At 37.7% G+C, this 12,035-nt stretch overlaps 1 protein-coding gene across 1 annotated transcript in view; it reads left to right on the forward strand.

Moving 5' to 3' along the window:
* The first annotated feature begins 3,304 nt into the window (after positions 1-3,304).
* Positions 3,305-12,035, forward strand: part of LOC102826862 (dimethylaniline monooxygenase [N-oxide-forming] 5-like) — a 19,411-nt gene continuing 10,680 nt past the window's right edge. The window contains exons 1-4 of the mRNA XM_006875989.1: positions 3,305-3,439; positions 4,194-4,382; positions 5,938-6,100; positions 10,782-10,924. Of these exons, the coding sequence (XP_006876051.1) occupies positions 3,305-3,439; positions 4,194-4,382; positions 5,938-6,100; positions 10,782-10,924 (630 nt within the window). The remainder of the gene's footprint in view (positions 3,440-4,193; positions 4,383-5,937; positions 6,101-10,781; positions 10,925-12,035) is intronic.

Genomic DNA, 12,035 nt, shown 5'->3' on the forward strand with positions numbered 1-12,035 from the left:
AACTTTCACTCAATCCACAATAAAAACCTTTAATTAAAAAAAAAAAAAAAGGTTACATACGACATGATCACTCGTTTAGTGTCGTTATATATAAATAGATAAAGTGGAAGCATAGAATGAAAACTATACTACATTTTGTAAGTTAAGGAGAAGTAGATGTCAAGGTAAAGTAAGGTAAAAAGAACCTTCTAACGACATAATGGAGTTCTGGTGTGACACTGTAGATTAATGTACTGGACTGCAAGGTTGGTTTGAACCACAAGGTCAGCAGTTCAAGCTCACCACCCACTCTTCTGAAGCCCTATACAGGGTCGCAATGGGTGGGAACTGACTCGACGGCATTTAAATGACTTAATGGGCTCCTGGTATAGCTCTGTAGGATCCGCACTAGACTGCAAACCATAAGGTCAGCAATTCAAACCCACCTACTGCTCCCTGGAAGCTCTGTACAGGGTGACTATGAGTCAGAACCTGCTTGACAGCAGTTTACAACAATAACGACTTAATGACTAGAAATTCTCAAAACTGGAATTTACCATGCTATGAACAGGAGCTCTGGTAGCTCAATTGTTAAGAGTTCAATTGTTAACCACCCAGCCACTCTGCAAATAAGAGACGTGACCATCAGCACCCATGCTCCCGAGGAGGCCCTATAGGGGCAGTTCTACTCTGTCGCATGGGGTTGCTATGTGTCACAATCAACTCTATGGCACACAGCATGTTGTATGTAGTCCAGACTTGATAAATCCATGTTTCAATGCTGGGAACTGGAATCATATATATTCTAAAAGATTATACTAAACACCCTCTAAATCCCTTTCAAAGATATGAGTCTAACTCTTCCTAGGTTATATGTGAGATCCCAAAGTTGAGATAGTTAGGTATTTATTTATTCTATTTGTATATGTTTGTAATGCAGAAAGGTAGAACAGTTAAAGATATAATCACTCATTACCCAAGTCCACTACTCAAATCCAATCATTAGAAACAGTTTAGTGTATTTCTTTCTTTTTTAAATTTACAGTTTGTTTTAATTTATCATAAAACTGATATTATGAGCATTTATTTGATAATACTTTCATTGCCTACACTTAAAGCCTTTGTAATAAAAATTGTCTGATGGGATAAAAAAATGTTTCAACTTGTAATCAGTAAATTAACAACGTATACTTTATTTCCTTTCTCAAGACAATGCACATGATTTAATTTCAATGGCCTTTTCAATGTGCCAGTTAGTAGTAAACTTTGCTGCAGACCAATACCAGTAAGCAGATTGCAAATACCATCAAATTAGACATGGTCCCTTCCCTAAAAGGCTCATGGCAATATTTACAGTCCAAATTGGAAGAGTCATGGGAAAGGATTAAGCAATAACTCATTCAATAAGTTATGAAAGTCCTTAAATTGCTGTAGAGCGGTTATTTTCAAGAAGACAGTGGGAGCAACATATCTGCTTTCATTGCGAAGCTGAAATTAAGCTTGGTTTTCCTTCTTGCTGAGGTTAGTCTCTTTTCTTTCCCTTATAATAGACAGGATTGTGTATGTATCGAGGGAGAATGTGAGAAAAGTCATTAAAATCTTTTATTTGATTATAGTTGTATGGTAAAAATAGTGTTCTTACTATCCAATCATGTAAGCAAGTAAAAAACAAAGAGGTTTTTTTTCTTTTTTTTTTTTTCATTTACTAACTTAAATTTAATTCTATAGGCATTTACTAGGCATCATCTATGGGTGTCAAATGAGAGCACTATAGGAGTCATTGTGTGGTTACCAAGAGGAGGGGCTTTACTATATCTAAGAAGTTCAGGAAAGGTCTTATACTGGAAGTAATCAGCGGAGAAGGGAGGAGGACATTCCTGCAGTGGAAACAGCATTCCCAAAAAATGGCATTAAGAGCAAGGAAGGGCACGGGTCTCTACACAGTCTCTACAAATGATTCAGCACAGTTCAAGCACAATTTGCATGTACTTGAACCTTAACAGTTATAATGTGGTGTCTTTACGTTTATCTGCACTGTGCTCCCCTTTAAAATGAGTCAAGGACAGGTGTAATATTATCTGTACTCTCAGCAGCAGACACAGTATCCAGTCCATGGTGGAGACGCAACAAGAATTTGTTAAATGAATGAATGAGCATGATAAGGTTCGCCCAGGGATCTTAAATGATTTCCCAAAGCTGCTCCTTGGAAACCCTATACAGGGTCACTGTGAGTCCGAACTGACTCCATGACACTTAACAGCAACATATTTACTGATACTTTTCTAAAAATTTTTGAAATATATATATATACTTTTTAATTTCCCAAATATATTAATTAGTTGACTTTTATTAGGTTGCTAAAGGAAAGAGGAAAATATTAATATGTTAGTTTACTTTGCTTTTTTGTCTGGTGGGTGAGGCGAGGGTACTATATTTACCATAGGCTTTTCTCGGGTGTACTTAGCACTCACACTGTGTTTACTTTCTCTTATTGTCTCCTCAAATTACTGTGTTTCCTGCATCATTACTTTTTACTGAAACTTATCTGGAAAAGACCAATGATGACTACTATATTGACAAATCTAATATTTAATCCATTTCAATCTCACTCACTACACTGCTTTGCTTTGGTTTTCTGCTGAATGGAATGCCACACACACAACACACATGAACTACCACCACCACCTTTCCCGGTCTCTTACTTAACTCCTACACACCCTTTCCTTTTAGCTTGTGTGTCACATCCTCCAGAAGGTCTGCTATTCCTTCCTGGTGCCACTTGTGCGCAGCACACAAGTATGATGGCATCATTAAACTTATCACATGTCATGGTATCTACATGTCGTCTCACTCCCTGATTATACAGACAACTTTCTGAGAGAGTAATTTTATTTTTTTATACCTACCATAGTCCCTCATATTGTTGTTAGTGCCATCGAGACCCTGTTTAGAATTTCCAAGGTGCAGCTGGTGGATTTGAACCATCGACCTTGGGATTAGCAGTCCAGTACTTATCCTACAGAGCCACATCAGAACTCCACAGTCCCTGATAGGTGTAATTATACATTTGTATCTCTCTTCCTGAACTCTACAAAGAACTGTCTGAAGTAAGAAATTGCTTTTTCTATATATTTGGAATGTAAGAACATCTCTATGCCTACCGCATCACTGATGAGTAATCAACATATTGATGTTCTCAACTGCCAGTAAGAATAATCAAACTTTAGGACAGAAAACAATAGGCCCCGTGATGAAGCAGTTTCTGTTTAAATGGGATGGAAGGTGATGAGAGAGCTTTTGATTTCTGCCAACCAGCTGCAGCACCATGGCCAAGAAGAGGATTGCTGTGATCGGAGCCGGAATTAGTGGGCTGGGAGCCATTAAGTGCTGCCTGGATGAAGGTTTAGAACCCACTTGCTTTGAAAGAAATGATGATATTGGAGGTCTCTGGAAATTTCAAGTAAGTTTGATTTTTGTCTGGATGTTTTTCCCTACATTCACTTTTTAGATTTCTAGTCTTGTGTTATTATTATTCATGGTTGTCTTAGAAATTTCAATAAGCACCTTTGAGCTATTACCCATTAATTTACATTTATACTTGTATCGTTTTCTAAACAAAGATCTTACAAGCATTCACTACATTTACTCCTTCCAATTCTTTGTGTTACTATCATGTATTTTTCTTCTTAAATATGTTATATTCAAGGTATTATTATTGTTGTTATTGTTTAAACAACTTTCTTTTGTTGTGCTTAGCCACATGTATTGATAATTTCTTCATTCTTCCCTGTATTTGCTTGCTTCCATCTTGGTTCTTTCCAATTCAGCCTAAAGAACTTCTTTTTTTCTGATAATGGTGGAACAAACTCTCTCAGCTTTTTTTGTTTTGACATGTGTTTATTTCATCTTCATTTTTGGAAGATGTTTTCACTGAGCATAAAAATCTATGTGAACATCTTATTTCAGTCTTTTAAATATTCCATTTCTTTTTACTTCTATTTTTTTCTGTTTAGACATCAGTCAATAACCTTATTGTTGATTACATATAACTTTTTTTCTCTAGAAAATGGACTGAGGAAGAGAATATTCACGGAGAAAATGAGACAAAGTACTTTCTTATTATTACATGAGATCATTTTTTCTCATTAACCCTTTTATTCTGATTCTTGTGTTATTTAAAATTTTTGTTAATAAGAATAGCTTTTCTCCTATAGAAAAATACTTCAGAGAAAATGCCTAGTATCTATAGATCTGTGACCATCAACACTTCCAAGGAAATGATGTGTTTCAGTGACTTTCCCATACCTGATCATTTTCCCAACTACATGCACAACTCCAAACTCATGGACTACTTCAGGATGTATGTCAAACACTTTGACCTCCTGAAACACATTTGCTTTAAGGTAAAACAGAAATGAAATTTGTGTACTGTGTGCGTGTGTATGTGTGTGTGTGTGTGTGCACATACGCAGGGATGAGTTATTCTTGGCATCTTCTACCGTCAAAGGAAGATAAAATTAATGCATTTCCACCACTAGAAAAAACATTTCTAATGAAGTCAATTTTTTGAAGACTTTACTTGAATGTAAGATTAGAAAATCCATGCATGGTTGGTAATATGCCATGGAGTCAGTTCTGACTCATATTGCTATGAGTTTATATATAGAGTTTCTGAGGCCTAAATCTTTATGGAGCAGAAAGCCTTATCTTTCTCCTGTAGAACAACTGGTAATTTCAAACTGCTGACCTTGAGGCTAGCAGCCCAACTCACAACCACTATGTTACCAGAGCTCCATATTATCAATATGGGTTCTCTCCTTGGAGATAATATTTTATTATGGCATGGTCTTTGTTGGTCTCAAATTTAAGATGTTTAAGGACTTATAATGTTGTTGTTGTTAAGTGCTGTCAAGTTGGTTCTGACTCATAGCAACCCTGTAAAGCATTTCCAAGAAGTGACTGGTGAGTTTGAACTGCCGACCGTGCGGTTCAAACCGACCTTGCAGTCCAGCAAATTAACCCAGTGCCACACCAGGACTTATAAAAGTTCCAGTGATAACTGACCCAAATTATATTGCCAGAAGAACAAGAACTAGAATGGTATAAACAGCACATGGAAAACTTTTTCATATCCATGTAGTCCCCAAAATCTATCTATCTTCAAAGACCAAAAATCAAACAAATCTGTTGTCACTGAGTCAATTCTAATTCGTAGCCACTCTGTAGGACAGAGTAGAAGTGCCTATAGGGTTTCCAAGGCTGTAATCTTTATGGAAGCAGACTGCCATGTTTTTCAACCTAGGAGCAGTTGGTGGTTTGAACCAACTACCTTTTGATTAACACATGAGCACTTTAACCATTATGCCAAGGCTTCTTTATCTACCTCCACCTTTAATGTTGTTGCTAAGTGCTGTTGAGTCAGTTCTAACTCACAGTGGCGCTGTATAATGTTTCCGAGAGCAGCTGGTGAGTTTGAACTTCCAATCTTGGAGTTAGAAACCCAACATTTATCCCAGTGTCACACCAGCACTTCCAATACACACATAAAAAAATCCATCTCCCTAGGCCAGGTGGATCATTTCTCTCTAAAACTTTAAAAGTCAAAAGTGGAGAGGACTGTGCTAAAATCTAAATACAAGGAATAAAGCTTTAATTTGGAAGTCTTCATGGAAGGAGGATATTATTCCTGTGGCTTCAAGTCACTCCTCCGTTTTTTCACAGTAAAGTCTCATTCCATTTCTATAGAAAATTACATTGTTAATTAAGTTCTGCAAATATCTTAAAAATGCACTCACAGCAAATTCACCATGGGAGTGCCCATACTAAATGAGTATGAATGCCTCAGATGAGTTCTGCTATCCAGGTTTATAAGGTTGAGTTTTTCAGTGGGGCTGGGGAGAAGGCTTAAATCTAAGGACAGTAACTTTGTATAATCTGTGCTTGTGTCCTTGTTCTCAGACAAAAGTGCGAAGTGTGAGGAAGCGTCCAGATTTTTCTGTCAGTGGACAATGGGATGTCATGGTGGAGACTAATGAAAAACAGGAGACTTTGGTCTTCGATGGGGTCTTGGTCTGCAGTGGCCATCACACCGACCCCTACTTACCACTTCAGTCCTTCCCAGGTATGTCACTAAGAATCTGTTGGGTAAGAAATCACTTTCCAAATAAACAGAGAAAAGTCAAAAAGTATATTACTGGAGTTAATGAAACATCACTGGGAATGCTAAATAACAACTAACAATCCTGGTGTGGCACTGTAGGATAAACACTGGACTGCAAACAGCAAGGCTGGAGGTCCAAACCCACCAGCTGCTTCTCGGAAACCTTATACTGGGTTACTATGAGTCAAAACCAACTCAACAGAACGTAACAACAACATCCAACATCTGGAGTCCTGGTGTGGTGTTATAGGATAAGCCCTGGACTGCTAACAGAAAAGTTGACAGTCCAAATCCACCAACTGCTCCTCGGTTGTTCTATCCATTTTTGAAAGCGATGTATTAAAATTGCCCATGAGTATTATAGATGTGTCTATTTCTTTCTTCAAATCTATTAGAGTTTGCTTTATATGTTTTGGAGCTCTTTCATTGCGAGCACAGATATTTATTATGGTTATGTCATCTTGTTCAAATGACCCTTTAATCATGAGATAATGTCCATCTTTATTATTATGCTGGTTTCTGCCTTAAAGTTTATTTTATCAGAGATTAGTACTGCCACTCATGTTCTTTTTTTATTGCAATTAGCTTGGTATATTTTTTCCATCCTTAGACTTTTAATCTGTTTTTGTCTCTTTGTGTAAGATGTGTCTCTTGTAGACAGCATGTTGAAGGATCTTGCTTTCTTATCCATTCTGCCACCCTCTGTCTCTTACCTGAAGTATTTAATCCATTTACATTCAGTGTAATTATCAATTGGTATGGATTAATTGCTGCCATTATGTTTGTTTTTTTGTGGTGTTGTTGCTTTCTTTGTTCTGCATGTCTTTCTGTGCTGACTTCATGCTTTTTGTGCTCTTGTGAGTTTCCTCATAGTTTTAATGTTTCCATGTTCTTCTTGGATTTTCATTTTCTTGGTATGTTGTGAAGTGTTCATTTTCTTTGACATTACCTTATATTCCATTAACTTTTCCCTCCATTTAGTGCAGTATGTTTTATCCTGTAATCTACCTGACCTTCTCACCATCTGGATCTCTGTTCCTACATGTTTACCTTCTTTTACATTGTAATTGTTTTGATCATAGACTGACCTCCCAGATTCTCTAAGTTTGTTCTTATAGTTTTGTTCTGTGCTTGACTCTTCCTTTTTCCAATTTAGTTCTGGGAGGGTCTGCCACATATGTCAATCTCTGGTTGTTGTCTGTTCTTGTTGGTTTCCAGTCCACAGAATTCCCTTTAGGATGTTTTGTAGCACAGGGTTGGATTTGGCAAAATCCCTTAGCTTCTGTTTATCCTAGAATATTTTGATTACACCATCACATTTGATTGATAATTTTGCTGGATAAAGGATTCTTAGTTGATATATATATTTTTTTCTTTCAGAGCTTTATATATGTCTCCCCATTGCCTTCTTGCCTGCATGGTTTCTGCTTAATCTGACATGCTTACCTTTTATGTAACAATTCTCTTTTCCCTAGCTGCTTTCAGGATTGTCTCCTTATCTTTGATTTTGGAGGCCTTGATTATGATATGTCTCTGTGATTTTCTTTTGGGGGTCTATCCTTCCTCAGGTTCATTGAGCTTCCTGAATATTTATCTTTTCACTTTTCAAGATGTTAGAGAAATTTTCTTCAAGCAGTTCTTCAACTATTTCCTCTGTGGACTGGTTTTATTCTTCCTGTTCTGGAATGCCGATAATTCTTAAGTTATTCTTCTTCATATTGTCCAACATGATTCTTAGACCTTCTTCAGATTTTTTTACTCTTTTTTTCTGTTTGCTCTTTTATCTTATTGGTATTGAGAGATTTGTCTTCCAGATCACTAATTCTGCCTTCCATCTCTTCTAGTCTACTCCTTTGCCCTTTCAGTGTATTGTCTATTTCTAATATTCTACTATTAATCATTTGGACCTCTTTCTGTAAGGTTTTTTTTCTGTAGGTTTCCAATGCTGTATCTATCTTATTTGATTGTTGCTGTAGCATTTTCCTGACTTCTTCCTTATTTTTCTCAACTCCATTGTAAAGTGTTTTCAAACATTTTATAATCACTGTTCTGAATTCCTTCTCAGGCATTTCCAAGGCCTGCCTTGCTTCCAGAATGTAGTCCAGTTCTACCTCTAAGTCATTGGTCTCAGATATATTATCATGTTTCTGGACATGTGCTGATATGGTCATCAGCTTTTGCTTCCTGGACATGTTTAATGGTTATCTGTGGCTTTAATATTTAATTGAGGGTGGTGTTTGGTATTTTTTATGCTTTCTGATTGCCTCCTGGTAGATGTGATCAGGATGTGGACTTCCCTTTTCATTCTTCTTATTGCTTAACTCAGAGTAACATTTACAAGTGTTGTCTGCCTACCTGGTGTATAGCAGTTGGTATTGGTTGTTGCCTGGGTTTTGGTGTTATAGAGTGTGATTATAGCTTGACTATATGGAAGCAGTTCCTGTCTCTTCTTGGGTAATATAGGGAAAGAAAGATTCTCCCAAAGGTTAAAGGGGGAACAAAAAACAGCAAAACAGCAACAGCAAAACAAACAAATGAAACAACAACAACAAAAATTAGATTGGATACTATAGTCTATAATCACAGAAAAGGGAAAGGAGGGAGAGAAGAAAAAAAAACAAATCTGTAACCTTGTATGAGTATGATTTTAATGTCCTCTTTCAGCTTCTTGGCCTCAAGGCCACCTGATAAACTTCAAGATGCCACTGTTGGTATTTATGGTGTTTTTCAGGATTTAATTTTTTGGCCTGTTTTGTTTTTAAACTCTCTCTCCCTCTCCACATTCCTTGTTCTGGTCTTTTCTTTATTACAAAATCGTTCAGGGCCAGCTTTTGGCCTCTGGTCTATTTAAATGCTAAGAATATCTGTGTGCATGCGTGGCAGAAGAACCTACCAGTGGCAGGGGTGGGGGGGTCCACTCGATCAGGCACCCCCTCTATTCACCAGAATGGAGGTGCACAAACAATTGGGGGGCCAATGAACAGATACCAAAAACAAAAACAAAAAAATCAGAACAAAGCATAACCGACAAAGTGTATTGTCCACCTTTGCTCCGAAGTTCCTGTGGCATTATTCCATGGTGGGTCTGCTCTCCCGCTTGGTCTTGCCGTTTGGTCTCACCCAAGTTGTCAGCTCCAGGCCACCCAGCCAGGCTGATTCTAAAGTCCAAGATGTCTTACTTCCACTACAAGTTCCACTAGCTATAAACCTTCAAACTTTTAAAATATTTCTACCTATGTAGTTCAAAGTTTTGGAGCTCTGCCCTGAACCCGCTTTTTTCTGTGATATTGCTGACAGAGAACTTCACTGCACTTCTACCCTATCCACCATCAAGTCCCACACTCTCTCCTAAATTCTTGATTCTTTTCCATCAATTACTTTCTACAGTTAATCAAGAAATATTTGATACGTCAATGCCTTCGTATGACTTGTAAAAAGCCATCATAAGAGATTTCTTGTTTTAGGGAATTAAGATGACCTAAAGGAACTCTTGTAGCATAGTAGTTACAAGTTGGGCTGCTAACCTCACGATTAGCAGTTCGAAACTACCAGCTGTTCTGTAGGAGAAAGATTAGGTTTTCTGCTCCCATAAAGATTTACAGCCTCGGAAATCCTATGCAGGGTCACTATGCATTGGAACCAACTCCACAGCACATAACCACCACCAACAACAACAAGACGCCCAGAAAATAAGAGTCCTAGATGGAAGTCAAAAGGCTTAAAAGTGAATTTAGGTTATCCAACTGACTGGCTTAGTGAGATATGTGTCTTAACATTTCTGTGCCTACCCACCAACATCCTCATTTGTAAAATAAAAGGTCTTGCTCTTCTAAACTTTAAAATGCAAATATATCCTGGAAATCATCATATAATCTGGAACCACTGCATTTTTATCAGCTTCTCTTTGACTTGCTTCCTTGCTGGGAGAAACTTCCTGTATATGTGGGCTTGGATTCGTTTCAGGGGAGTGAAACAGAGTCATGTATGGAAAGGAGCAATGTCTGAGATTGCCAGACAAAGAATGAGGGCTATGATGAAGCCCTCACCAGAACCAGGGATAGTACCAGGCGTTAGTCATTTGGAAGGAAGGGAAGGTAACAAGCTGATGAAGAAAGGCCTTACATCTTCCTGCTGATGTCATTGTTAGGTGCCATGGAGTCAATTCTGATGCCTGGCAATCCCATATGTACAGAGTAGAACTGCACTCCGTAGAGTTTTCAAGGCCATGACCTTTAAGAAGCAGATTTCCAGGCCTTGCTTCAAAGACACCAATGGGTGGATTTGAACTGCCAACCATTTGGTTAGTATTCCAACACTTAACCGTTTGTACCAGTCCATTACTAGATACTTCATAAGATCACTAGATATTTGAAATATAGTTCTGGTATCAGAGTCCTAGAAATTGATTTAGATGTTCTATTTCATATTCTATATTTAGAATCCACAGTTACTAATTCTCCTTTATTCCTACCTTTCCTGGGCTCTGTGAAATGTAAAAATTAAGACAAAAAATGATATTCCATTTAGAGACCCAGATGCAAAGTATTGCTCTTTCAGATTATTCTCAACTTTCCTCTCTGTATTGCATTAGCTATGTGAAAAATACTCTCTCAGTATGGGAAATTCTATTCTTCCATCACAGGCATTGAAAAGTTTGAAGGCTGCTATTTCCACAGTCGGGAGTACAAAAGTCCTGAGGACTTTTTTGGAAAAAGAATCATAGTAGTTGGCATTGGGAATTCTGGAGTGGACATTGCAGTGGAGCTCAGTCGTGTGGCAAAACAGGTTTGTTTTTTAGAAAACCTCAGCTTCATTAATGAAAGCCATGCATTCATGGGTGCTATTCAGAACATAAGTTTGGTTTATAAAGGATCAGAAAAGAAAGTAACAGCATGGGCCATAACCTCAAGATGTTTAAATTCAGAGATAGAAATGCAGACAAGATACCTCATATTCACAACGGGAAAACACTAGATGGTACAAATGGTTGATGCATTTTGCTGCTAACTGAAAAGTTGGTGGTTCAAGTGCACCCGGAGACACCACAAAAGAAAAGCCTGATAATCTACTTTTAAAAAATCAGCCACTAAAAACCCAATGGAACATGGAACAAGTCAGCTAATTGGCATAACATAGTTGTTCGCTCATAATTCTATATTGTTGTTGTTATAAAGTACTGTCAAGTCGAGTATGACTCATAGTAACCCTGTATAGCATTTCTAAAGTGCAGCTGGAAGTTTTGAACTACCAACCTTGAGGTTAGAAGTTCAGCGCTTATCATAAAGCACCATGCCAAGATGTCATAATTGTATATACATAGAAGGCAAAATTATGACAACTTTTTAGATATAACCAAACACCTTGAGTGAATGAGTAATCAGGCATAGAGTTGAGAACCATGGTCTTCGGGAAACCAAGGTCAATGGATGTAACATGGTCCACAATGACCATGTTCTACATCCTATTTTAATGAGTAACAACTGGGATCTTAAAAGCCTGTGAATAGCCATCTAAGGTGCAACCATTGGCCTCCCTGTCCAGAGGAAAGAAGAGTAAAGAAAATCAAAGATGCATAAAAGTAATCAGTTTTCAGGATACCACTATCAACTGCTCTGAAAGGGATCACATTAGAAGGTCTTAGATAGAATGGGAGAAAAGTATGGGACCAAACTCAAAAAAAGACCAGGCTTACTGGTCTACTAGAGACTGGAGAAACTTCCCAAGACTATGACCCTTAGGTACCCCTCAGGTTTGGAAATGAATTCACCCCCATGATACAATTTTCAGCCAAACAATTGTTGTTGCTGTGAAGTGCTGTTAAGTCGGTTCTGACTCATAGCTACCCTATATAGGGTTTTCAAGAACTGACTGGTGAGTTTGAACCACTGACTTTGTG

Source organism: Chrysochloris asiatica, unplaced genomic scaffold, assembly GCF_000296735.1.
Source record: "Chrysochloris asiatica unplaced genomic scaffold, ChrAsi1.0 scaffold00349, whole genome shotgun sequence".
Taxonomy (NCBI): domain Eukaryota; kingdom Metazoa; phylum Chordata; class Mammalia; order Afrosoricida; family Chrysochloridae; genus Chrysochloris; species Chrysochloris asiatica.